The sequence below is a fragment of the Tympanuchus pallidicinctus genome, unplaced genomic scaffold (assembly GCF_026119805.1).
Source record: "Tympanuchus pallidicinctus isolate F22 unplaced genomic scaffold, pur_lepc_1.0 scaffold6, whole genome shotgun sequence".
Classification (NCBI taxonomy): domain Eukaryota; kingdom Metazoa; phylum Chordata; class Aves; order Galliformes; family Phasianidae; genus Tympanuchus; species Tympanuchus pallidicinctus.
This window is the reverse complement of record NW_026294780.1, coordinates 21,094,623-21,122,343: the sequence shown is the minus strand read 5'-3', so window position 1 is coordinate 21,122,343 and position 27,721 is coordinate 21,094,623. Positions and strand designations below refer to the sequence as shown.

The following is a 27,721-nucleotide window of genomic DNA, read 5'->3' as shown; positions in this document are numbered from 1 at the left end:
TATATTCTATACTCTTATGAAAGATATTCTCACCATAGAATTTCTCGCTCCACATCCCAAGTTCAGCATATGCTGAAGTGATGCTTCCCAGTGTGTCATCTCTGTCATTAATTGACACAGGCACACATGCACAAGGAAACATATCCCAAATTAAGAGATACATGCAGACAAACTCCAAGTCCTCAATTTAAAGAGCTTACCAGTAAAAGGCATTGTGACTACAGAACTGCATCCACACAAACGGTCGCTTTTATCTACACACAATACACACATTAATTAAATGGGACTCCCCCAGTGCAGGCAGGTATAACATCAAAGTAATGAGATCAAATTATGATACGATCTTGCAGTATCTTGCACTAGGTACCAGGCTGGCTCTGTTCATCAGCATTTGGTGCTTCCCTGCCAAAGATGGGGAACATAAATACCAAAATTTGAGATGCAGACAAGATAAATATGTTCATTCCCTACCTCAGGACTACAAAAGATGCCATTATGTAAGTCATCATAGGAATCTTGTATATCAGCATAGCACAAGTCTCAACATTTAAACACTTTGGCTATATCCATGTTCTTCTGTGTCCTAAGGAACTGAGATAACAGCTGGCACCTTATCCACACATGAGGCCAGGACACAGAACCTATCGTGATGTCTGAATCATAGAATCATACAATCATAGAATTGCAAGGTTGGAAACAACCTGCAAGATCATCTAGTCCAACCACCCTCCCATTCCCAGTAGCACAAGCACTAAACCACATCTCGCAGCTCCTCATCCAGACGCCTCTTGAACACTGCCAGGGACAGCTACACCACCACCTCCACCACTGCCATTCCAGTGCCTGATCACCCTCTGAGAGAAAAAGTTTCTCCTAATGTCCAACCTAAACCTCCTCTGGTACAACTTGTGGCCATTTCCTCGGGTCCTACTATTTGCCTGGGAGAAGAGGCCAGACCCTTTTTCATCACAGCCTCCCTTCAGGAAGTTGTAGAGTGCAATGAGGTCTCCGCTGAGCCTCCTCTTCTCCAGACTGAACAGTCCCAGCTCCCTCAGCCGCTCCTCATAAGACTTGTGCTTGACTAGGACTTGACTAGGCTGAGTCCAAGATCTGCAACAAGGACATCTGAAACAGACGTGCTAGAAGCAGTATCTACCTACCTGTATGGAAGCCCACCTGATGGAAGCACGTTTTTACTGCTTTGAGGCTGCTGACACTATCGTTGAGACAAGAGTAAGATAAAAAGGTGATTGCAGTGAGTGACAATGATGACAAACCATCTTGGATGTGACTGATACCAGAGCGCAGACCCAAAACTAGATTTGATTCGCTCGGCCTTTGGAAACCTTTCCTCACCCCCTTACCTCTGCGTAAACACTACGTTCTGTTACGTAAACATTTATACTTAAATAGGAATCTGGAAAGCACATCTGAAATTGGAAGCTCTAAAACCACAGAAGGGCTAAAGCGAGGGAGCAGAGATTCAAGAAAGTAAGGATTCACTGTTGTCAAGCCTTACTGTGTTCAAGAGCTGTCTGACTCAATCCTTCAGCTATTTATGTGGTGCAGACAACCCAATAAGGTGACAGACTGAATACCTCAAAATGCTCCCCAAAGATAAGCAGTCTCTACGTCAGGATTATTACCACTTAGTGCCCACCTAACAGAAAAGAACATGCAAAGACCACGGGAAGGAAAGGACAAAGACCAATGATGGAGAAAGCCTAAGTCTAACTGTTGTCACTTCAGCTGCACAGTCTGAATTAACAGCTCTAGGTTTCATAATATCCAAATTGAAGCTTTACTCCGACATCAGTGGCCTCCTCGGAAGCTTCACCAACAAGTCATACCTAGCATGTCCAAAGGAAACCAACTCTCACTCCTCTATGTACACTTGATAGAAAGAGTTTGAGAATCACTGAATCACAGAATGGCCCAGGTTGGAAGGGACCTCAAGGATCATGAATCTCCAACCCCCTGCCACATGCAGGGCCACCAACCTCCCCATTTAATACTGGACCAGGCTGCCCAGGGCCCCATCCAACCTGGCCTTGAACACCTCCAGGGACAGGGCATCCACAGCCTCTCTGGGCAGCCTGTTCCAGCACCTCACCACTCTCTCTGTAAAGAACTTCCTCCTGACTCCAACCAAACAAAAATGCTCAGCAGCCATTCGTTCACCAGAAGCTGCTACACATGACTTCCCACTATCAACAGTCCCACTGTTGATCAGAGATGACTTCTCTAGAAAAACTCCAGCCATGTGCTGCACAGCCTTGATGCAGCTTTTGACCTCCAGAGCCAGGAGATGCCATTGCTGCCTCTGCAACATGAAAACTCTTCTGTCCTTGTGCTGAAGGACGAGGATTGTAACGTGCCACAGAGTCCCAGCATCTGCACCCTGGATATTTTAAAACAGGCAAACCACCATCATAATGGTCCAAGGATCGTTCAAATAATTGCTATAGATTTATCAAGCTATAACTTCAAACAATTAAAATCTGGGAAAAATAATCTCCTGTATACAAGCTGCAGATGCAAAGCACCAGAGGCTACACAGCCTTTCAGTGCCTGTAACAGCCACTTTCCCTGGCACTTTACTGCCTAAATACCGCTAGCTGCCAGAAAGGCACCTCCTATGGACTCTCCTCACTTCTCCAGGACCTGTGGCTGATGGAGCCATTTGTCTCTCCTCAGAAGGAGTTCCTGAAAGCATCCTTGTTGTTAATAACATAAGGTTCCATTCAAAAGGAATTTCACACAGTCGGCATTACGTAAAAAGTTGGGATAAAAAAGCCCAACTGCTTTTCTGGTTCTCAAACTTCATGAAGAATGAAAAATGCAAACAGATCACATACGGCTTAAACCTAAAACCTTTTTAAGTGGAGAAAGAAAGAAAGAAAGAAAGAAAGTCTTTTAATCCCTATTAATTTCAGCATCTTATTGCTAAAGATTACATTAAAGCTGCTTGCTGCCAGATATCCGACAGCCTGATGTGCTGCAGTCCTGTGTTCTGCGGCTTCATCCTTTAAGCTTTTATTTGCAAGTCTACATTTTCTGAGCTTTTTGGTTCAAGACATTCCTACAAGACTTCAAAACGCATTACGGCTCACCGAGCACACGTATCATTCATTCACAAAGAGAGTATTTTATTATTTGAAATGGTTCCATAAAGAAACTACAGAAGCCTACCAAAGCCTCGAACTGCAGGCCGGGCTGAAAGTCACTTTCACAGGTCACGCACACCTTTCTGAGCCAGCCTTGCAACAATATCACACATCACACACAAGCAAGCATTTTTTCCTGTGTCAGCTGTCCAAAGCACAAAGAACAAAGACAACTTACTGTCAGGTTAGAACTGATGCCCCTTCATGCCACACACTCCAGCTCCTATCCGCACAGAGCACTAAAACTAAGGGCAGCACAAACGCTGAGCACCAACCTATTTGCACACACAGAAATTTAGGTCAAAGCTCAGCTCTGTTTTCATTGGGGCTGGAACATGCCCGCTTCCCAGCAGACAGTGAATCTCAGGTTTTGACAGCCTTCCAGCACCATCCTACATTTCCTCCACAGCTTCTCATTCCTTTGGCTTGCTCTACCCACTCGGTTTTATGCATCACTCTTCAACCATCAATCAGATATGTTGTTCAGAGAGAAACACATGATCCCTCGTTCCTCTCACTGTTTACACACCACTCTGCTCACACCAAACACCACAATAAAGCACTGTTCCCACATGCGACTTCTGGAGGTCAAGAAGTTGCTTCTGTTCACACTAGGATGCTGATCTATAAGTGCAGCAAAAGACGTGAGGGAGAGCTGCATAGCGTTCTCTCTGACATTGCTTACATTTGTTACAGAAGCTGTAGGTGGGCAGAAAGGATCACACTACAGAAAAAGAAAACACAGTCCCATGATTTTGACGATTTAATCATACTGCAGAGAACTGAGCTCTATTTCTCTCCTTTACATAAGCCACAAACCTTTGACTTCTTTAAGCAGGGATGTACCTCGCTGTCTGAGCATTTATCTGCAAATAAAGTCAAAAAGAACTCTGTACTGAGAACAGACTGCTAAGACTGCAGCAAGCTCAGACAGGATGGAAACAGATCCAGGCACCTTGAAGTGGGTGCAGAAAATGAGCACATACCTTTCATCTCATTCTCCATTCTCAAATACCACAGATTCTCTTTAACAAGGTTCAGAGAATGATTCTGGTTCTCAAACCTTTCAGAAAGTCTCCAAGGTGTAGCACTAACCCAGTCCCACACAAAGGGAGGGAGAAAGTACTTTTGTGCCTTCCGCAATCAGCAAAGTGCTGCATGTGCAAGGTGAACTTGGATGCCCAACCGCAGCCCTTATGGAGTGGTGAAGTAATGGAGAGAGAGGGCCTGCCTACCCCGTTTGGCATCCAGCGGTGCCATTCACACAGTGCCTAAGCATCTATCCTGCTAATTCTGGTCATGCACAGGTTTTGGATTGTCATGCGCAGGCTTTGGATTCAGGAGTTAGAGCCTGGTTAGCAAAACAGAACCCAGAGCTCATCAGCCAAATAAAGCACAAAAACTTTCAATCCAGGAGATAAATGGAAACAAACCTTACCTCCCACCCAGAACTTATTCTCTGGGAGGTTGCGGCAGGCCGGCGTCTAATAAGCAGCAGGAAACCTTTAGTAACCCACAGCCACCAATGACCTTAAGGTTTTTCTGCCACCAGCAGAAGCAGTTCAGCCGGCAGAAAGCCACCCCGGCTGTTTAAAAACCACGGCTTTACCACACGGCCGGCAGATCGCATCCGCGAGGCCGGCAACCCCCGGAGCTCCAGCCGCGGGCTCCAGCCGCGGGCTCCAGCCGCGGGCTCCAGCCGCGGGCTCCAGCCGCGGGCTCCAGCCGCGGGCTCCAGCCGCGGGCTCCAGCCGCGGGCTCCAGCCGCGGGCTCCAGCCGCGGGCTCCAGCCGCGGGCTCCAGCCGCGGGCTCCAGCCGCGGGCTCCAGCCGCGGGCTCCAGCCGCGGGCTCCAGCCGCGGGCTCCAGCCGCGGGCTCCAGCCGCGGGCTCCAGCCGCGGGCTCCAGCCGCGGGCCCGCCACGCCAGCCCTACGGATGGGCACCGCAACGCGCTGAAGGTCAACAGCCGGGCCCCGTTCCCCCGGAACGCAGGTTTTCCCTCGTCGCGTTCAAACGACCACACCGAGCGGGGGGGAAAAGCACGACCTCCCCCGCCCCGCGCCGAGGCTCGAAGATGGAGGGAGCCCCGCGCAGCCCTCGCTCGGCCAGCGCGCTCCGCTCCCGGCGGTTACGCCGTGCCGCGGCTCGCAGCGCCCGGGGCAGCCCGCCCTTCCCCCGGCCCCGCGACGCCGGCCGTGCGGGCGGCCGCTCCTCACCTGCATCCCCGGCAGGCCCGGCTGCACGGGGGAGTGAGCCATGGCGGCGGCGAGGGCCTGCGGGAGGGGCCGGCTCTCCTCAGGCGGCGCCGGGGGACGGAGCTGAGCTCATCGCCGCGCTCGCACACTCCTCCTCCTCTCCCTTCCCCCGAGCCGGCAGTGCCCGTGCGCGGGCGGCGGCGGAGGGGCCGGTCCAAGCGCGGGCTCCTCGGGCCCCGCCGCGGACGCGGCCTCGTCGCTCCTCGGCCCCCCTCTCGTCTCACCTCCTCCGGGGCTCTCCCCGCCCGGTGAGGCGGTACGGCGAGCAGGCGGGAACCCTGGGCATTTCGCCTTACGGCCTCTTCCTGCCTCTCCCCTCCTCCCGGAGGCTTTCAGAAAGGTCACGGTAACGCTGTAGCTCCGGCGAGGCGTATGCTTTCAGGAAGCGCCTGACTTCCTGTCAGAAGGGGCGCGAGCGGCACGCCCGAATGGCAGGCTGGATGTTTTCACAGCGGTTCTCAATGGGACGCGAGAGGGCCGGTAGTCCAGCTCTGCCCTAGGCAGGACAAATCCCGGGTCTGAGTACAGCTCGTAAGAGTTTCGTAGAATCAGGATCCTTAGCATTGGAAGGAAGCTTCAGAGGCCATCAAGTCCAGCTCCCCTGCAACGAACAGGGACGCCCATGGACAGATCAGGTTGCCCAGTGCCTGATCCAGCCTCGCCTTGAACACCTCCATGGGCATCAACCACACCATTGGGCAACCTGTTCCAGTGCCTCACCACCACTCACTGTAAAAGACTTTTTCCTTATATCCAACCCAAATCTACCCACTCGGAGCTTGAAGCCATTTCCCCCTGTTCTACCACCACAGACCCTGCCAAGCAGTTGTCCCCTTCTTTCCTGTGGCACCTTCTAGATTCTGAAAGGCCGCCATCAGTTTGATGATGCTGTGTTGCCTTTAATCGAACTGTTGAAGCTGGGATTCGAGAGCTCCATCATGCATTCCTCAGTACACTTGTGCTGAAAGGTGCTCTCCTTTTGTCCCCACAGATTAGTAGGTACTGAAATCACTGATGCCTGGTCTGCGATTCACAGGACAGAGGTTCACTATCTTTTCAGCTGAATCAAAGGAAGGAGTGAGTATCCATCATAGCATCATCAGAGTCATAGAATGACTTAGGCTGGAAGGGACCTCAAAGCTCACCCAGTCCAACCCATGCCATGGGCAGGGCTGCCCCCACCTGCTCCGCTGCCCAGGGCCCATCCAACCTGGCCTTGAGTGCCTCCAGGGATGGGGCACCACAGATTCTCTGGGCAGCTGTGCCAGCACCTCACCAGACATTGCCTTTCAGTAGTGTCAACGGTTTACGGGCTGGTTTGGCCTGGTTCCATGGCCGGGGTGGAGGGATCCGCAGATCCGCACCTCTGGAAAAGGGAAACAGGGGACCCCAAAATAATTGAAAACAGCAGCAACGATCTGAGGTGGAACAAACTAATTTACTAAATGTAGTATCAGCAAAATATAATGAGAGACAGAGCGTGTGTCTGAAAGGTGGATAGGCCTCACCACAACGCTGAGGTGAGAAGTGCAGTCCAGTTGAGCAGATGAAGAAAAGCAGACGGTGAAGAGCAGACGGAGAAGCGCAGACGAAGAAGAGCAGGCGAAGAAGAGAGCATCGGGTGACCTTGCACAGAGTTGTATCTCCTCGCTGACTGCAAAGCCTCCTGGGGGAATGTGGTTCTTCTCCATCGGACAAAAATTTGGAACTTGAGCATCAGAAGTGAAACCCCCAGTGCGTTACATGATGTTATGGTGTAGAATACTGACAACCAAAAATCATAAAACCATGACACGTAGGAAATGCGCTAGAGAGCATTCATACAAACATCTGAACTGCAAGAAGACCTTCAAAGTATAAAAATGTTTCTTTGATACTCGGTTAGACAAACTCCCACTGAAGGCTTTCCCTGGAGCTAAGATATTCTTTGTTGTCTACATGGGCTGAGCTCATGCTACACAATCTTGTTTTCCTGAAACATGTTAGAAATAGCTAATCTGAGCTTGAAGGAAATTAGCTAGCTGCTCCCTATGGCACATATGTGTGCATACTCACCTCAGAAATACAATGAAATACTCTTGAGGACAGGGGAACATGGAAAGGATGCTGGTTAGGGGTCGTGTAGCAATGTGAGCTACTGGAGTTATTTTATCAGTTGTTCATGAAGGACTTGCTAGTTTCCTTAATGCTAAAATGGATTTTGAATTATGCTTTTAGCTTCAAAAAATAAAATTTACTAGTACGTAATTTCCTAAGGAAAGTAAAAGCTTTCCTTTCAGTTTTGCCTCAAGATCAAATGCACTGTAAGATTCCGTTTGAAAACTTTCTACTACATTGATTTCCACCTCAAAGCCTCTTTGCGATCTTTATTTTTTTCCTAAAGTAGAGCTTTAGTATTGAAAAGGACCATGATTCATGACTGCTGGTTGTAGTACATTTATTCACAGTCCTGCACTACGTGCTGAGCAAGAGGCTGTGCCTGAAGAATGGTACTTTGAGGAGCAGTCAGTGTTACTCGCTCAGTACTCGGAAACGATCGAGCAGATTCAAAATACGAATTCTACATCCCAAGCCATGTAGTGGTCTAAGTTAAGTTCTGGTGGAGTAGGAGATAATCATGTCAAATTTCCACCAGTTTCCATACTATATATACTGTATCTTATGTTCTGACACAATTCCAAGTACTTCCCTAGGCTTGGAGAATTCTAACCAAAATACTTTTGAATCTAGTCTTAAAACAATGAACATGTTTCTGTTTGCTGTTAGTTTGTAAATGCTAGTCTTCCAGTTTACACAGAAGCTCTTTCTTCTGAAGGCTGAACATGTAGAATTTTCTCTCATTTTCTCAACCTTCCCTGACCAAAGAATGAAAAGTTTGCCATGTTCTACTCCAAAGAAAGGTTGCTGGGCAGGAATTTTTATTAAAAATAGAACGATACCATGTTACAACACCTTGTCATTACAATATAGTAGCAGAGACTTCAAAAATAAACAGCACTTATTAGTAAAATGGTTCCTTGTATGTTTCTGAAGTCAAGTGTTTCCAACATGCAAAGATTCTATGGATTTGTGTGTTGGTGTCTGACTACCTGGTTTGATTTCATAATAGACATAAGAAGTAGGTTACAAAAGAAGAATATAATTACATGTGGCAGCAACTGAACTTCCTTTTATAAGCTACATGTGTAGAAAAAGCTTTTTTCTTAAATTATTATTTTTTATTTAACATTTCTGACCTAGACCACAGTGACCAGAACCTCTTAAATGAGCAAGGTAAGACCTTAGGTGTTCTCCAAAAAGTAAGATGTACCAGAAACTTGGCTTTTAACATTTGTAACATACCATAAATAACTATTCCCATTTTGAAATAAACTCACTGCAGAAAAAAGCACCGTGGATTATAACAGATGGAACATTTGTCTACATAAATTGCACATGGGAAATATAGCAGTGAATAAGAAGCAGGCAGAAGCTTGCCTGGGGAAGAGAGGAAAACAGCGGGGCTGGACAGGTGGTAACATTGCTCACAGTAAGGTAGCTATGACGCCCAAGCAGATGTCCATCTTGTAGGGCAGCAGCAGTATCCTGCCATCCTTGACTTGTCTGCAGAGCTGTTACCGGGACCGCAGCACCATTCTGGTTGCTGCTAAGCTTGCTGCTGTTTTGTTGGGTTTTTTTTCTTTCTCCATTATCATTTTTATATCCTACGTTTCGAGTTTCCTGCTCTCTTTGTCTCCACTTCCTTTACTGATCAATCTGTTAGCAAACTCTGATTACAACCTGTATAAAAATGTTATTTCTTCTCTTAACCATATCAGCTAGGTTCCCAGCTTTGCTCTTTTTGGTTTTCAATTGCTCTGCTAATATGCTGATGGACCTGCGTTGTCAGAATGAGATTCTCAGTAGTTTGTTGGTAAGGCTCCCTCTTGAGTTCTTACATTTTAATTTGTCTGTAATAATGCAAAGCAGTTTTTCCAAGGTTCTTCATAAATGGATCTGAAAGAACCCGAGTTGTCCCAGGAGTAAAGGAGGAATCCTCACATGGATGTGTAACTGATGGTAGATAGGGAAGAAGAAAGAAAAACATCTCATGATGGAGGGTGCTACCAATGCACTGTCCCAAGGATCCATCTAGGACCAGTCTTGCTCAGCATCTCCATGGATGGACTAGAAGAGGGAGCAGAGAGGAACTGCAAAATGGTCTCTCATTGTCAAGCATCATGAGGTGAAACTAAAATGAAATGCAAGGAGTTGCAAAAGAATCTCGGAGTGAGTGACTGCTGAGTGACATTACCAGCAGATGGGAGTTCAGTGTGGAAAACTGTAAGGGAAAAAGTATGCAGGAAGACAATTTACATTTACATACTGTAGTTCCTATCAGTCAAAAAGAAATCTGGGTTGTCACTGATTTCGAAACAGTCAAAAGATAAAACTACGTTAGGAAAGGAATGGAGAATAAGGGAAACAACACAGTGATATCTCCATATAAATCCATACTTTTCCTATAGACTGCTCTGTGTCTTCCCTTTTCAAAATGATACCGTAGCATGGAAACCAGAAATTGAACAAAAACGTTCTTCATATGGAGAAATTAAATATGTTACATCTCCTAGGTGCAGGAAGGAGATTCATGGAGGTGGCAGCACTCTGTGACCTCATGAATGACGTGGAGAAGACAACTAGGCAGTGACTGTGCACTTTTTCTCATAACAAGAGCTCTCCACAGAGAACTTTAAAATAGAGAAAAGCAGGTAACAAGAGGAATGAACAACGGAACTCACTGCCACAAAATGTAGCATCTGCATGTTAGAGGTTTCTTTACCTGCAAGTCACAAACAAAACCAGTGAGGCATTTCTGAACTGCAGGCTGGGTAGAAATGCCACGTGTCTGACATCAAAGATTTGTGTTCAGGACCTGATTTGCCCTTGGATGAACAAGGGATTTTGCTCACGAAGGGACTTCACTTGAACTTGTTAGCTCTGAGGTGGGGTGGACGATCTGCTGGTGAGCTGTGCCTGCATGCCACTTGTCAAGTTTGGGCTGATGCTGATGTCCTCTCTGACAACATGCCCACGGTAACCCTGTAGCCATGTGTTTATGGCAGCAGAGGAAGCTTGTGTAGCTTCAGAAGCACACAGAAACCGCCTCCTGTGGCTATACAGGCACGTGCATTTAGGTTATGGCACTACAATCCGTCTTGTCAGGAAATGATTTTGTTTCTTGCAGAAGCACAGCTCGACATTAAAAAAAAGGCCATCTTCTTTAAGTCTCATAAATGCCGATTGGGGGAAAAAAAGGGGAAAAAAGGCTGTTAAGTTTCCATGTTCCCCACAGAAAAATTCCAGTATTTTTCTAAAATTGTGTAAGGCATGCTGTTATACATAGATTTGGCTTCCTGCCGTGGCATGCCCCATTTCTTTCATATCAAATTGCATTTTTTGAGATGCTTATGAGTAGGAGAAAATCCACTTTCTGACAGTCCTGCGAATCATAATGGATAAGTGGGCATGAAGCAGGAAAGGGAAGAAACATCCTGAGTGTTGCATGGCCTTTATTAATATTGAGCAGAGTATAAGTGCCGGAAAGTATCTTAGTACTCCAGACAGGCAATTAAAATTACATGGGGACCGAGAGCTCATTAAGAAACATGAGACTGATTGTACCGTGCTGTGCCACTGCCCCCAAAGAGCATCATGTTGTTAAATCTTGCTTTTTATAGACCTTTCTCTTGCCCCCTTGTTACAGAAGCCACACGTACACAAACAGAAGATGTGCCTTCTGTATCCTCTCCTCTTCTTCCACATTTTGTAGTGGAGACATCAGTTCTTATCTCAGGTTAATGTCTGTGTACACAACAGACTAGCACAATCTCCAAGCTAAATGGGTGCATTAAGGATGACCCCATGGTCAAGATGAGATGCTCTCAACCATGACTATGTCCCTATACACTACATTTCATCCCAGATTTCAAATGTTTGCTTACTGGCTACTGCATTCCCTGGAGGACAAGATGCTCTGTATCTTGCTACCTTATAATTGACTGTCTTACAATCAACTGCAGTATTTTTGTTCATTTTAGCCTTTTATTAATCTCGTGTTATACCAGAAGCTACCTGTAAAAGATTGTGTTGGCAGAAATGTATTCTTTTCATCCACACAACACAGGAATTCAGGGATTCCTGCAAGTTTCAATTGTCAGCCTAAACTCAAGAGTGTGGGTAACAAAAGGAAATCTTTACAGAGTGTGGATTTTCTTAAGATCCGGTTTCATGTTATGCTTAATCCAGTTTAAGTGCAGTCTGCTGCCAAAGTGCAGATCCTGCTCTTCCTTTTTTCAGCCCTGGCTCTCTCCTGTGTTTTAGCAATCACGTCTGCATGGCAATTCCAATCTATGATCCCACGGGAAATGCATCCACAGCTGGCTGGGTGAGCGCTCTGTGCCTTGCTGAGCTGAGCCCCCCTGTCCCACAGCAGGGATAGGAATACCACGATGGGGGGCAAAAGGAGGTCAGCTCACCCAGTTCAGTGGAAGCCTGCAATGAGCTTGGCTGAGATACGAAGGGATCATCCACCCAGGATGTCCTCTGTGGGGTGGGTTGATGGCTCCAGCTCCCTGACACCACCAAGCCACCTTCTCAGCTTGCAGCAAGGACTGCTCCTGCCCCCACAAGAATGCTCTGAGCGTGTGCTCTGAGCCGTCCCCATCGCTCCCGTCCCACAGCCTTCTAAAACGAGGTACCCGGTAAGCTACTGTAGCACTCACTGTACTCTGACAATCTCCTGCCATTTTCCACCTCCTCCTGTAGCCTTCCTTTCATTCACAGAAATCTGCCGCAGACTCCCACTTGCATCAGACCTTCGCCAAGATCCCAAAGCAGCCTCGTGCTCCTTTGGCTTTTGCTGTCACCGACTCAATTTTCCTCCTGTCTTTCTCAAGGGAGCAGGTTTCCTGGCGGCTTTGAACTGAGCACAGCTCTTCTTTCAGCTGAGAGTGGGTACCTGGGGCTTTGCTTGCAAAGAAGAGCAAGTTTTACTGCACCACATCTGCCCTGGCGTTCTTCCACCCCGCTGTCTCCAGGCAGCAGTGGGATTCACCTCAGCGCCACAGCTGTCTGTAGAAATGGCCAGAGGAACTGCAGGGCACGAAACAAAACGGCTGCTCTGAGCTTCTGAGGAGGCTTACGTGAGAAATGCACAGATGGTCTGTTCTTCCTGGATCAGGTTCTGGTTTCTCATCTTCATACTGCAACTGTATTACACACCTACTCTGAGTCCTGTTCATTCTACTTCTTGCACCTGGGAGAACTCCTGCTCCCAGCTGCCCCTCCTGCCCCACTCTCCCTTGGCCGTGGCCCTCTGCTCCCTTCTCTTGAGAAGCTCTCCAGTAGCATCGTGCCAGCCGTCTCCAACCGATGAGGAAAAGCGGCTGTAGATAAATGTGCTCCAAGGCTCAGGCAGAGCAAGCTAAAGCCAAGATTCGCATGGACGTCACTAGATTTGGGGTTTTGCTGTTCCTGGGCAGCACATCAGCTTCTCAGCCCAAGGTATGTCTTCATTTCCCAAGTTTATCAGACACTGTAGCCAGTCACTTATTTCCACAAGCAATTTTCTCAGAGAGCAAGCTTCGCTTGCATTTCAATGCAGCTCTAGGCTTGCATTCATTTCTATTTATGAAAATAAAAAAAATAATAGTAATTGTCACCTTTTCCTTACTAAAGCACAGATTTTTTCCATATGCTTTCAGCTCATTTCTCAAGAAGAAACACGAAGCCATGCAATCATGTTCTGCAAGTCAAACAAAGGAAGAAGCACTTTAAAGATATGTGTTCCTGTGATGTAAAAACACAGTGTCAGTATGTCGTGATTTTGGTTTTTAACCAACTTCTGCCGAGAAAGCATCTCAGTCCACTTTTAAAATTAAGCTCCAGACTTCTAAGAAGTCTGTGTGAGGACGAGGGCACATCGCTTCAGGCTGCTGACTCTGCCCCTCCCAGTGTAGCACCTCAGTCCTCGCTCCTAGCAAAGGCCTGGCTAGAGATGCCCCAGGAGTTCCCATCTCTTAACTCCTCCCATCCCAAAGCTTTGGGGCAGTGTCCCAAACTCACACACATCAGCCCTTCCCTCACTGTTTCAGACTGCAATACCATCCAAATCCCTCCTCCTAGCAGCCCTGCCTCCCAGGGTTCTCTCATCCCTAGAGGTTCTCAAGGCAGGTTGGATGGGCCCCGGGCAGCCTGAGCTGGTGGGTGGCAGCCCTGCCCATGGCACAGAGTTGCAGCTGGGTGGGCTTCGAGGTCCCTTCCAACTTAAGCAAATATTCTGTGATGATTCTATGACCCAAGTCACAGTCTGCTGCAAATCTCTTCTGCTTTGAAGACCCTTCCCCAAGGCCAGCCACCTGGGCTTTGCTCACAGCCCTTCCAGCCCTTGCAGCAGCTGCAGCCCCACTGATTGCGTTGGCCCCTTGCTGCTCTCCCAAGGCTGCTACAGCCCTGCACCCAGAGCCCATTCCTGAGCACATCCAAGTTTGACCCTAAAGATCACAGGATATAGCTCAAGATTTGCTTCTGCAGATACTTGAGAAGACTTCATTGGGAAAAACCCAGTGTTTAGAAGCACAGAACTGGCTGCTTGGGAATAAGGCATTCTTCTAGCAGCCTCCCTTCCTGCGATCAGCTTCTAGCTTCCCTTCTAGCCAGCAGGGCCACAACAGCTGCTATTTAGGGAAGCTGAGTCTCTACAAAATGTGGCCATTATGGCTTTCTTTCTAAACCAAGGGACTGGGTTGGGAGGCTGTACAACAGGCCAACAACATGGGAAACCTTCTGGGAGGTAGGAACCCGGCACTGATTCACCCTTTGTCTGAGCTGAGAGTAGATTCAACCTAAATTCTGAATCCTTGTGAAAGCAGTCTGCAATTCGTTGCTGGTTCAGCCATACACGCCTGTATGGGGTGGCATTTCTCTCAGATGAGTCTGCTGCTCCCATAGGAGTGAACTGTTCTGTGTCTGACTGGTATTTTGCTGCTCCTACTAAACGTGCTTGAGGCTGAGCTTTCTGGCAGGATTAACATGCAGTGGTTAATTCTGATTATTCTTGCCATCATTTTGAACAGGAGTATGGGGTCTTGTGGCATGACCAGGTTTATACGACAGCATCAAACTCTCTTTATGTAATTCCATATTGGATTTCACCAGTTTTAACAGGGTTTCAAAAGTTTTAAGACTGCAGAAGTAATTTCTGACGGTACCACCAGGGGGCCATCGCTTGGCTAGACGCGTCAGGATGTCTCTATTTTCCTAAGCGCACAACGTCCCCTCGTCTTCAAAGCACAAGCCTTCAGAGCACAGGCCTTATGAGGAGTGGCTGAAGGAGCTGGGCTTGTTCAGTCTGGAGAAGAGGGGGCTCAGGGGAGACCCTATCACTCTCTGCAGTGACCTGAAAGGGGGTTGTGGTGAGATGGGAATCAGCCTCTACTCCTGCGTAACTAGTGATAGGACTAGAGGGAATGGCTTCAAGTTGCACCAGGGAGGTTCAGGTTGGATAACAGGAAAGATTTCTTCTCGAAAAGGGTGGTCAAGTGCTGGAACGGACTGTCCAGGGAGGTGGTTAAGCCAGAGTCCCCGGAACTGTTCAAGAAACATTGAGATGCTGTACTCTGGGACATGGTTTAGAGGGCAAATACTGGTGGTAGGTGGACGGTTGGACTGGATGGCGTTGGATGTCTTTTCCCACCTTGGTGATTCTTGGATTCTATGAAAAGCAATGGTGATATATTCACCAGGTGGTTTTTGCTTGTTTGTTTGTTTGTTTGTTGTAGGATAACCTAGAGTTGGGAGAACTAGTGGAAGATCATTAGGGAGCAAAGAAGAAGAAGGGCCTTGGCCGCACCAGGCTCAGTGCCGCTGCACTTTTCCAGCCACTTGTGTGTAGTCTTCTGCCATCTGGTGGCTGGAAACGACGAGTTGGTGCCAGCAGGGGAAATGTGCTCCCAGACACAATATCCCCTGGGCTGGAATCCAATGTCCCGGCCATAAGATGAAGGAAGGGGTGCAAGGGGTCTGGAGTTCATGAAAAACATTAAACAAATGAAGGAAATGCTTGTGTATTTTATTCCTATTAGTACTAAAGAGAATGAGTAGTCCCAGAGCGTAGCCTTGTGGCCAAAAGCCCAACCTGGACCAAACGTAGCCCTCATTTTCATGCTCATCCAGGCCACTGATGGCTGTGACTTGGGTGCTGCAGCAGTGACAGCCCTGCCCGCCCACGTGTGGGAACAGATTGCAGCACAAGATGTGCTCAGCGTCGTTACTTCAGTTTGGTGCTCACAGCATTGATCCTATCACCCTGCTGAGGTACAGCAAGGGCCCGAAGCAGCTGTGCCAATTGAATTAACCTTTACTTGAAATACTTTTGCTGGATAAGACCTCCAGGATATAGGACTCCTCTCTAAGTAAAGACATTTCCAATTTTTAATACCAAGGATGCACAACATAGCTCTGCGACTCCTGATTTTAAAAAGCGTTCATCAAAATCAAATCAAGTTACTTTCGCAACTGTAAGGAGTGAATGTTCAGTATGAAGTAAAAAAGGTCTATCTGGGCTATACCAGAAAGAAATGGTCTGGGACATGCACTGTCATCAGCTGAGTCTCAGAGGTGGAGGACAGATGCAGTTTCACATGGGCAAGCAGCTGAGATTTCACCTTAATCTCATCAGAGTTTTATCTGCCGCTCACAGCAGACACAGGTCGCGTGAGGACTGGCTACAGCAGATAGAGAGCAAGTGCTGCAAAAGGGCCCTGCTCAGCTTTGCTCCTGGCTCAAGGCAAGGCTGTGTCACTGAGCTCTGTGCTAAGCAGGTTTCCTTAAGGACGCTCTGGCTGTAGCACTGCAGAGGGATGTCAGTTCAATGTTTTCTACATCTCTGTGATAAAAATAATATCGTCAAGTTTCTACGAGCTGTCCCATTGCAGAAAAGCTCTGGGATCTGCATCTCTCTGAAGATGACCATTCACAAAATCACAAGTGGTTTGGCCACATCTGCTGCCCAAGAAAGCAACGATGAAGACTACACAGCAAAAAACTGCACCTGCTTCTGCACTGGCCTCACCCATGACACGACACTGCCAATGCCCTCCCTTTCACCCAAGCTCATACTGCTCCCAGCTCTTCAAGCTCTCTGCACTGATCAAACCTCTACCCCAGGCCCTCCTCCCGAACAATATCCCAACACCCAGCTCACCTGCTGGGTCTTTGTGGCCATAATATTGCTGAGAGCCTTCAGGTGTGGCAACAATTTGTGGCAACAATCTGGGTTCGGCCCAGTTCCATGACCAGCGTGGTGGAGGGATTTCTCAAAATGCGCACCTCCAGAAAAATGGAACAGGGGACCCCAAAATAATTAAAAACAGTGGCAACAATCTGAGGAGGAACAAAGTAATTTACTAAGTATGGCATCGGAATGCAAGACAACACACCATAATACAATATAATCAGAATTGAAGCTAATAAATCAAATATAATGAGAGAGAGAATGTCCGGAAGACAGATAGGCCTCACCACAACGCAGAGGTGAGATGCGCAGTCCAGTTGAGCAGCAGGGAGACGGGAGGAGAGCCGACGAAGAAGAGAGGATGAGAAAGAGCCCATCAGGTGACCTTGCCAGGATCTGTATCTCCTCTCTGTAACCACAGAGTCCCCTGGGGGATGTAGTTCTTCTTCTCTTCTGGGCAGGTACCCAGAACTTGAGCATTAACAGTTAAACTCCCAGTGTCCCACATGATGTTAAGATGTGGAATACCGAAAACCAAAAATCACAAAACCATGACAATCAGTTCCAAATACTGCAAGTCTAACAAAACCCAGTAACAAGTGATAATCTTTATATACTTGCTTTGGGTTCTTTGGGTGACTTACCTGTCTCCTATCACATGGAAATTACATGTAAGCTATTCTAAGTGAGCCACCAGTCAGATTCTCCTTGTAGAATTACAATCTTGTGGATGTCACAAATTGCACAGCAAAAGCCTGGAAGCTATTATCCTTTCCATGCCATGCTATGCTGTAAACAGTTCTGAGCTATGGCTGACAGACTGTTCTCCAGTGCCACGTTCTGTGAAGAATAAAGCTCAAAAAAGTTTAATTCAGATTTGCTGTTTTTTTGTTTATACCTCTGAAGGTCTTTTGCTAGTCCAAGCAAAAATGTCTTTATTTTCTCCTCATAACATACATGCTAAAGGAATTGAAGCACGGGACTTGGACAAATTAAATGAGGGAAACAGGGATTGTAATGACAGAAAGACATTGGGAAGAACAGTAGCAGTTGCACTAGAGCAGGACCTTGAAGGACCCAGGATGAGTTTTGCCCCCAGTGGACTGAATGCAGTGTGCACACAGCAGGGTAAAAACGTTTGTTTTCTGGTAGATGTGGGTGCCTCCCCCTCTGTGCTGCATCCAGATTACTACCCATAGATGATTTCTGTAGCAGTAGTACGAGCTACTGGTCAACAAGAAAAAGCTTATGAATTAAATAAAAAGTGGAGCTAATGGTAAAGCAAGAAACAATGGGAGTAAGCAACTGTAGCTGTAAATAGCTTTCTGTACTTTGTTTTGTAGAGAGATCTAATTCAGTGGTTCTGTTTTATGAGCTGGTGTTCCACCTGGGCTCTGTATCATGCGCTGCGAAGCACAAGTGGAAAAAACCTCGCAGACCTTGAGAAGAATAAAAGCAGGAGAGTCTGCGATGGGTGAGAAAGGAAAAGTGATCTTTGAAGCAGGGGACGCCCTGCTGTCACTGCCTTTCACATCCACCACCACAATGCACCTTGTACCTCCTCTGCCATTTCGGCAGTTTGCCATCTCTCTGGAGTCAATAAGTAATAACAAATTAGCTTAGAAAGTTTCCATTTCCCACTTATGGAATTGTCTAAAAGAAATGCCTGTATGAGTGCATCCACACTGACTCAAAAAATCATAACCTCCTACTTAACTTTTATGTTTAGAGTGTTATCAATCAAGGCTTTGATTGAGTTATGATGATTATGTTATTAATATAATTAGTGCTATTATTTTATAGCGTGGTAACAGTTTGTTAATTAAAAAAAAAACAACGGTTAAAAGTTGTAAAGGAGGACAGAATGCTAAAAAAGGAAACTTGTAAATGTGTATCAGTTTTGTGAGAACCTGTAATAAGCGATTTGGATTGTTCATATCTGAGTCCATACAAGGACCCAACTGGACCGAGGGTGCTGAAAGGAAGCTCATGCTGCATAGAAGCTGAAAGGAAGTTCACGCTGGAAGAAGTGCTATGCTGAAAGAAGCAATCCTGTGCACAGACCCACTTTTCTCTGAATGAAGGAACAGGTCCAAGATGAACTCTTTGGAATATATTCAGGGGTCTCTAGGGGCTTAAAATTAGGATTAGTTTGTCTCTTTTCTTTTTTTCTGTGCTTTGTGTTCCATGCTTGTTGCAGTGTATACAGAAATTGATACAGGATGCTATCCACCATGCCTTTTTTATTAATAAAGAAGGGGGAGATGTAGGGGAAGATGTAACTGTGAGCAAGTCAGCAAAGTGTTTATCAGACTCCTAGATAGACCCTATCAGTGTGAAACCTTGGGAGTCAGGAGTGTAAGACAGAGAGCAAATGGTATCTGTTTGTGTCTAAGGGTAAACAGGAGGTTCTGTTTGTATGCACTGTTAACCTTATCACACTTATGAAACCTTTCATCCTTTATCACTGCTTAATTAACTGATTAGAGGGACAGGAATTCCTGGCTTGTAAGTGAATGGTATATAACGTCTATGTTGAACACAATAAAGCAGAACTATTCTGAAAACTATACTGATGCTACAAGGAACTGTGAGAGCTCTCTAACTCGACTGAGCACAGGCAATTCAGATTTGCAGTTTTTTTCCCAAAATAAAATTTGCCAAAATACTGTTCTACCTGAAATATTAAGTCACTATATACCTTTTTTTCTTTTGTTTTTTTCTTTCCTTTTTACTTTTTTTTTTTTGTTCTGGTGCCTTGCTAACATTGTCTGTCCATGTGAAAAATGATTCCAACTTCAGACTGGTAAATGAAAGTTAATGCTTCACAGCATGCCTTATGCAAAGGAGGCTATTCTGTGACCGTGCAGCCCTTCCCAAATAGGAAAACTAACCTAGATTCTCAAATGCCAGATAATTTCCCTGTCACCTTTGTGTTATAGCTATGTAATGAAAACTGTGGGACAGCCCAAAGCAAGACGAGTGCCTTTTAATCTTACTGAACGGAATCCATACATTTAAAAATCTGACAAATAAATTTGTCAGGACTGTCATTCACACCTGTTGCAGATAGGAGTGTTGGATGTTATCCTGTTACCCCATTATTCTCTTCTTTGAATTTTAGCGGCTTGCTCATTTGTATGACACTCTTCATCGTGCATACAGTAAAGTAACAGAAGTTATGCATACAGGCAAGAGACTGCTAGGAACTTACTTCAGGGTAGCATTCTTTGGACAGGTGAGTATCACTTATCGTTACTGCAGTATGCAGTGAGAAAAGCCTTCATTTATTTGACAAGATGCACAGTTTCGTCATTTTTGCTGATACCACGTGTCATATAAAAAGCACAAGAAATATGTCCTAAAATAAGTAGTTAAACATGTCAGTAACTTGCTTTGAAATATTTACCAGTTCCAAAACAGTTCTTTCTTATTTTCCTCAGTAAATTTTTTGCTCTTTTTCCTCTCTTCTTTTATTTACTACCGTAAGGCAGCGGTAAGTTTTCTGTAATGTCAGTTCTCAGCAATGCATTGACTTAATGTCTGTGGTGCTGCAGTGTGGTTGGCAAGGCTGCTTCTTAGATTGGTGTGCATTCAGAGCCACTGCAATTAAGACAAATAATAACGTTAAGTTCCATGTGGAGAACGAGTCGTTCCTGCCCATACATCGGGATGCATGCTTCAAAGAAAAGTTCCGGCTGTGTACTGAGCAGCTTCACATCCTGCAGTACGTGTTGACACTGCATATGTATCAGTATGGTAGCACGCAGTACCCACTAATGCACCTTCCACATGCACAGCCCAGTCGGTAGCTGTTAGCAGAGCATGGAGACTTGTGACATACTCTGAGTGCTGTAACTTTACATGTATTCTGTTGTCTTTTATAACTTCATAGCAGTACCAGTTTACAGACAGTGAAACAGATGTTGAGGTAATTATAGTAACTGCTCATAAAGCGAGCAATGCAGTAACAACTACTGCATTTCACTGTAGTTTGGTGTGGGTATTTTTGTCAATCTGCCCTGTGTTTACATATGATATGTTGCGCTTTTCTCTTTCGTCTGTTACAATTTATGACAGAAATATATTTACTTTCTGATTTCAAACATGAATTCAGACATGGCTTTTTGTTTCAAATCAGTCACCTGTTTCACTTTCCACACTGTGTAACATTTGGCTATGGTTTCAAAAAAGAGCTCTAAGTAATGAAAATAAAGAAGCGTAGGCCAGAATGGTACAGCACAGAATTAAGATGTTTTCCTAAATCAAATTTCAAACTGTTGTCAAAATCCCTGTTTTGGATCAGATAGTTGTACAAGGCAACAAAACCTCTGTTGTGGCAAGTGAAACAGTACTGACAGTTCACTTTTAAAGTAAAAGTGAAGAAAATACTTCTGTATCAAGGGCTTGGCACACCATAGCATTGCAACAAACCTTACAGTTTTAACTTTGTGTTTCCATTATCTTTCATTCGTTCTGTAGTAGATGATTATTTTTCTCTTTTTTCTGTTCTGTTTGTTTGTTTGTTTTAGTTTTCTTAGGAAGCCTTTTATTTAACTTAGATTTTATTTGTTGATTTATATTTGCCTGAAACCTGATGTTTGATGTTGGTTTCCTTTGAACCACAAACATGTTCATCTTAACCATTGTTCAGTGTGGCTTTTTATTTTTTTCCAATATTTTGTTTACTTAATTGTTTCTTTGCAGGGATTCTTTGAGGATGAAGATGGAAAGGAGTATATTTATAAGGAGCCTAAACTCACGCCTCTTTCAGAGATTTCTCAAAGACTCCAGAAACTCTACTCTGACAAATTTGGATCTGAAAATGTCAAAATGATTCAGGATTCTGGCAAAGTATGTTGTTTATTCTCTCTACAGGATTCCAATATATCACTTGTTCCCATTAATCCACTTGAAATACTATGGGATCACTGTCATTTACTCATTTGGTGCACAACATGCATTTATAAAAACTGCTGGTTGAAGGTCATGGGAGAATCACCTCCTTCCAACCTGTAATTCACTCTGTACTTCTGTTATGCTGTAGAAGACCCTGCTTCAGCAGGGAGCTGGGGAGTAGATGATCTCCAGAGATCCTCTCCAACCTCAACCATTCTGAGATTAAGGACAGGGATATTATTGCCACGTTCATATCACTGCTGTTGCCAGTGTGGTATTAAACTGTGAGTCTCCCAAGATGCTCCTCTGTTATCATCTTTACCTGGAACGTGCTCTTAGTAAAAAATTAAGGATCTAAACAAGATTGGTGCTGTAGAAGTGTTTCCTTCCACCACCACCACCTTGCCAAAGTCTCATTAAATATTTTTCTGAGATAAAATTTGCCATTTATCTCTTGAGATTAGGTTAGTGCTGTTGGAAGAGACCTTCAAAGATCATCAAGTCCAACTACTTTGGCCTCCTTGGGCTCCTCCTGCTGCTTTTAAGTTTTGTCATAGGAATAGTTGGAACCTTTGAATGAGAAAGAATTATGGTAACCCGTAGGCTGAGCAGGCACAAGATGCCTTTCTGCATTCCTTTCATTCCCTTCATCAGCCAGTTCAAGGCTTCAGACTCCACGTTGATTTTCTCACAGTCTAACTTCTTGTCTCTTCTGTTCACTGATCATATAAGCAAGATCACAAAGTGCTGTGCTTCTCAACCACTTACATTCAGCAACGGTGGGCTTTTCAATACTTCTGCTCAAACTGGAACTTTAAAGGAAGGGAGAACTTACACAAGGGTTTAATTTCATGTGTTGGAAGATGAGATTTATATTGTACTCTGTTTTTCACAGCTCTTGCAGTGTACTCCACATAAAGGCTTTGAACGTACCGAATTCTTTTCAAATAGTTATAATCTGTCTGTTTGTCAGCATTCGTTGGGAACATTTCCATCAATTATGCTGGAATGAACACATAAATCACAGTGAAGTTCCAGTCTAGTAATCAGAAAATATTGCGGATTTCTGTATCAAGCAGCATGTCCCATTAAAAACTGGCAGCAGATGGGTGACTTGAGTTCTATCACATTTGCTCCAGCATTTAAAAGCTGACTTCAGGTGTATATCTGCATCACTGCTTTTCACAGTTTATAAAAGTCAATGGCTCACGATCAGGCAGAGATAACAAATATTTGGCAGGGGACTGAAATGGCAAGAGACAACGTTTAGAGGGGCGCATAAGTTTAGGGTCACCTCTTTATCTAATGATGGGGGGAAGGAATTTACAAGAAAAAATGTGATTGGTCCATTTAGGGGATTGGGACCCCGTTGGGCAATGATTTTAGGAAGCCTCATCTACTGCTACTGGACATCAGTTGCCACTTTTACAAAATTAAAAACTTGGCACTCCAAACTGAACATGAAGCCTACGACCTGTCCCCCAGCTTACGCTTTGGGATCAGTGTAGGGTGTCACAGCAGGACAGCCAGTTGGTAGAAGTGCCTTCTGGAGGTAAGATCTGCACTGTCTAAAAGGTACATTTTTATTTTCAGCTGCTCACTTTTTATGTATTGCTAGTTTTGCTCTCCAGTATCTTCTTGTATCGGCCATCATGGAGGACAGTATTTGTTTTTGTTTCCACTCTTTTTTTTTCTTCTCTGACTTCTCCTGAAATGCAGTATTTACTGCTAAGCAGGAATAAAACTATTTTTATTGTAGTTTTGCATATGGCAAATAATCATAGTGTTAAAAAAAAAAGACATGTGATGACCATACCAAGCTTCATAACAATTAGAAACTGGAGTCAGAGAAGCCCATGAGAGCATAAATGTTTTCTATGTTTGCAGCAAGCCAAATATGGTATCTGAAACTTGTGTAACTGCAATTAAATCCACTGTATTCAGAATTTAACTGTTTGGTTGTTTGTTTTTTTAATGTTTTTAAGGTAAATCCAAAGGATTTAGATTCAAAATATGCACACATTCAGGTTACACATGTAGTTCCTTACTTTGAAGAAAGAGTTGCAAGAAAGGAAAACAGATTTTGAAAGGACTCATAACATTCGTCGCTTTATGTTTGAGATGCCTTTCACTCAAGTTTGGGATCCATCTTGTTTGGTCCAAGTAACATAAACGTTATGACAACTAATGGATATTTTCACCACTGCTGTTAATATTAGGAAGTCTTCCAAACTCTTCATTAAATGACTGTAGCAATCATTTTGCCTTCTCACCTTAAGTTTATTGTCATTTTCTATGGCACGGCATCAAATTCATATCTTGCTGCTGCTCATATCAGGTTTTTCCCAACAGCTCATCCTGGTTTAATTTGCTTTACGCCAGTAATTTTCAAATGAGTGAAAGTGAGAGATCAGATGTTTTTTCAAGTGCATGAGGAAAACCTGATGTCTCTCGGGAAGATTTATCTATCTCTCTACAAGAAAACGCTTCAAACAGCTGGATGGGTACGTTTGAGTGGGCATTTAATGTTTGAAAAAATTGAATTTGAGGCCTGGAAGATGTCTGGTCAGAAATTGGCTTCATGCTTTTGCACTAGTCAACATTCTTAGCACAACAACTACGGAGGGAGCTGAAACTTCTGTTACAGCTATTAAGTAATGAGGTTTTTTTTTTCAATTGCACGAGTTGTAAATGAAACAGATAAGTTCTCAAGGGCATACAGATAACTGCAAGAAATAGCCTTAGTTAAGCCAAACTGTTCTCTTCATTGCTCAATCCCCAACTCTGAGAACTCTCTGTATGCTATTATATTTGATTTAGTAAAGCTTTAGTAGCCACTTTAACCATAATAATCAATATCAAGGAATGTAAGGCAGCAAACACCTTTTATACGTTTGATAAGTGGAGGAATTGTCAGCATAACTATTTAGCCTGTGACAAAAATAAGAATCATAGAATCACAAGGTTGGAAAGGACCTATAAGATCATCTAGTCCAACCATCCTCCCATTACCCTTGCCACCACAAGCACTAAACCATATCTTGCAGCACGTCATCCAGGCACCTCTTGAACACTGCCAGGGATGGCGACTCCACCACCTCCCTGGGCAGCCATTGCAGTGCCTGACCACTCTCTGAGAGGAAAAGTTCTTCCTTATGTCCAACCTAAACCTCCTCTGGTACAACTTGAGGCCATTTCCTCGGGTCCTGTTTGTTGCCTGGGAGAAGAGGCCAAATCCCTCTTCACCACAACCTCCCTTCAGGAAGTTGTAGAGTGCAGTGAGGTCTCCCCTGAGCCTCCTCTTCTCCACACTGAACAATCCCAGCTCCCTCAGCTGCTCCTCATAAGACTTGTGCTCCAGACCCCTCACCAGTTTCGTTGCCCTTCTCTGGACACGCTCCAGGGCCTCAATGTCTTTCTTGTAGTGAGGAGCCCAAAACTGAACACAGTACTCAAGGTGCGGCCTGTGCTGCTACTCACACCAGTGCTGAGTACAGGGGGATGATCACCTCCCTGCTGCTGCTGGCCACACTGTTTCTAATGCAGGCCAGGAAGCTGTTGGCCCTCTTGGCCACCTGGGCACACTGCTGGCTCGTGTTCAGCCAAGCATTCCACTGCATTCACTACTTGTGCTCAGTCCCAAAGGTCCTCATCTCTTCTGTCTGATATTCATTGCAGTTAGCAGATGTAATCACTGAATCCCTTCTTTGCGCCAGCTGTGGCAATACGTGTGGTACAAAGCTGAGGCTGCAGCACTCGCTCACAGCTAATGGTCTTTTTTAGGTCCACGGTCAGCTGAAGCTAAAGCTTGTTAAAAGAATCAAGGTTCTGCACAGAAATTCTTAGAACCTGGAGTTCCCAAATCCAGTTTCATTTACAAGGAGTCTGCTCTTGGAGACTGGAAGGCTGCAGGAAGGCCTCACTGCGACCTCCCAGTACTTGAAGGGAGCTTATAAACAGGAGAGGGCCCAACTTATAAAGCCACCTGATAGCAATAGGACAGGGGGGAATGGCTTTAGATAAAAGAGGGGAGCTGAAGGTTGGATGTCAGGAAACCATTCTTGACTCAGAGAGCGCTGAGGTGTGGCACAGCTGCCCAGAGAAGCTGTGGCTCCCCGTCACTGGAGGCTCAAGGCCAGGTTGGATGCGGCCTGGGCAGCTGAGCTGGTGGGGGCAGCCCTGCCACAGCACGGGGTTGGGGCTGGACGGGCTGTGAGATCTCTTCCAGCCACCTCTTTCTAATGATGTCTGATTAAAAGCATTCTAGTTCTACTTGTTTCAGTGCCCTTTTATGAAGTTTACTTCCTTTGTTTCTATATTGTAGTTAATGTTTACTCCTTTCTATTTAGGTATTAATACACATAATCCTAACTATATCCTTAGCTATACGCTGTATGTAAACTAAAGCATTAACAAATCTCCCTCTTTTCCTACCAGGATGCATTATACCGCCTTGAAGCTTACAAGTTCTTGACCAAAAACTGCCTTAGATCTTCCTTCCTTCATTTTTTAATGCAGCTTATGCAGCTAACATGCACAGCTGTCATCAGAACAACTTTCCAGCTCCGAGATTTAACAATAACTGATTGATATCTTATTTAAAATACTTGTGGGTGATATAAGAAGAGGAAAATTTATGGTTTCGGTCACAGTGCCATCCAGCCTCCTGACCATCCTTCAGACTCAGCTTCCCCCTCACCAAAGCTGTGGCTCCCAAGAACCTCTTAGCTACAAAGAACAGAGCCGCAGAATGAAGAAGTGGCTACACTTTGTCATTTCTATTCCTTCTGCCTCTCAATATGTCAGACATAAAATCCACATACTGCCATGAAAGCTAACTGGCAGTTTGATAGCACTCCATAATCCCAAGTCATTTTAAAAGCAGTCTGTGTGACTCCACCTTCACCCCGATACAAAATGCAGCAGTGCCTGTTGGCAGAATGTGGCAATAGTTTCATAATGCATACAGCTGCATTGCTTAACAGCAGAAGTTACAAAGCGTGTCCCACCCTGTGAAGGACAAGAGATAAGTGAGAAGCAGCGGATCCCTTCTGCCCAGACTAACCTTTCAGCTTTACAATCTCACTCAAGTGCTGGGTCATTCTCAGCCGTTGTCTTCTGAGGTCCTGCTTGATCCTTGGTCTGCCCGTTCCTGCCACAGCTTCCTGTGGATAAAGCCTTCCTCTAGGCAGACTGCCTGCAGCCCTTCTGCTCACCAGTGCGTCTGCAAGGTCCCATCTCTGAATGCTCCTTTTTCACACTTCTCCATTTCCTTGGTCTGGCCAAAAAGTGATTGTTCTTCCCACAGATCAGCTGTTTAGCCAAAGCCTTTGCCATGTTCAGCTCCTTTCAGAGCACATGCTAGCAGTGCTCAGGCTTGGGAAAAAAGCCATCAGACAGAACATTTCTTGGTTGTTACCAGGATGTTGTTCAGAGCATCATGTGTAAGGTGAGCCAGACACCAAAATGTTGAACCTATCTGCACATCTGTACCATAGTGGTGTCCTAAATCTCCTCTCTGTCCTTTCCTACCGGAGTCATCCTGCAGCTACAGTTTGCCAGGGCCCACTCAGAGCTGGTTCTCTCTGCTGATCGTGGAATCATAGCTCAGGTTGGAAAAGACCTTAAAGATCATTGAATCCAACCACAATCTAACTGACAACCCTGATGGCACCACGTAACAAGGTGGGCATCATTCAGGAGCCTCATCGAGGCAGCACGTGACTCTGCACAAACTCTCTGAGGCTACTACAGAAAAATAAAACAGTCAGCAGTGTTTGCCTGTGAAAAAGCTATGGTTCCAACCGAGTGCGAGGTGCAGCACACCACAGATGCCAGCCCAGGGCTACTGATTTGAGTGCTCCCAATGGCAAGCGTATACCCACTGCCAGCTGTTCCTAAGTCAAACACAGAGGAATGCTCAGAGTGTGCAGCACAGGAAAAAAACCAAAACCAGCAATGGCCAAGAGGTCTCCTTGGGAGTTTGTGTGACCTGATAACAGTAGGAAAAGGAGCTGGATTTAGCAGAACCCGTGACCAACAGGAACTGTGGAGTTTCTCGAGGAACAAGACATAAGCGGAAAAGGAGGATGAAGATGATACCTTGTCTTGTGGCCATGTTTTCT

The 27,721-nt window shown here is 45.3% G+C and overlaps 2 protein-coding genes and 1 long non-coding RNA gene across 6 annotated transcripts in view; 1 reads left to right on the top strand and 2 right to left on the bottom strand.

The window, feature by feature from the left end:
* STK24 (serine/threonine kinase 24) overlaps positions 1-5,753 on the bottom strand; it is a 57,517-nt gene extending 51,764 nt beyond the window's left edge. Inside the window, exon 1 of one of the 3 annotated variants that reach the window (XM_052664391.1) lies at positions 5,647-5,753. Coding sequence is in view for 1 of the 3 variants with exons in the window: in XM_052664386.1 (XP_052520346.1) it covers positions 5,384-5,425 (42 nt within the window). In the remaining 2 variants the exon portion in view is untranslated. The other 2 variants (XM_052664386.1, XM_052664388.1) reach the window with 2 other exon arrangements.
* Positions 1-27,721, bottom strand: part of LOC128071612 (uncharacterized) — a 679,004-nt gene that overhangs the window by 555,385 nt on the left and 95,898 nt on the right. The window lies entirely within an intron of this gene.
* LOC128071599 (dedicator of cytokinesis protein 9-like) lies at positions 19,774-23,712 on the top strand. Of its 2 annotated transcripts, none has more exons than XM_052664500.1 (3): positions 19,774-19,935; positions 21,405-21,551; positions 22,951-23,550. In XM_052664500.1, exons 1-3 carry the CDS (start codon positions 19,879-19,881, stop codon positions 23,131-23,133), a joined length of 387 nt encoding a protein of 128 aa, XP_052520460.1. In that variant the 5' UTR covers positions 19,774-19,878; the 3' UTR covers positions 23,134-23,550. The 2 variants fall into 2 exon arrangements, with proteins under 2 accessions (XP_052520460.1, XP_052520462.1); XM_052664502.1 differs by lacking the exon at positions 22,951-23,550 and adding an exon at positions 23,582-23,712 and having other exon boundaries at positions 19,789-19,935.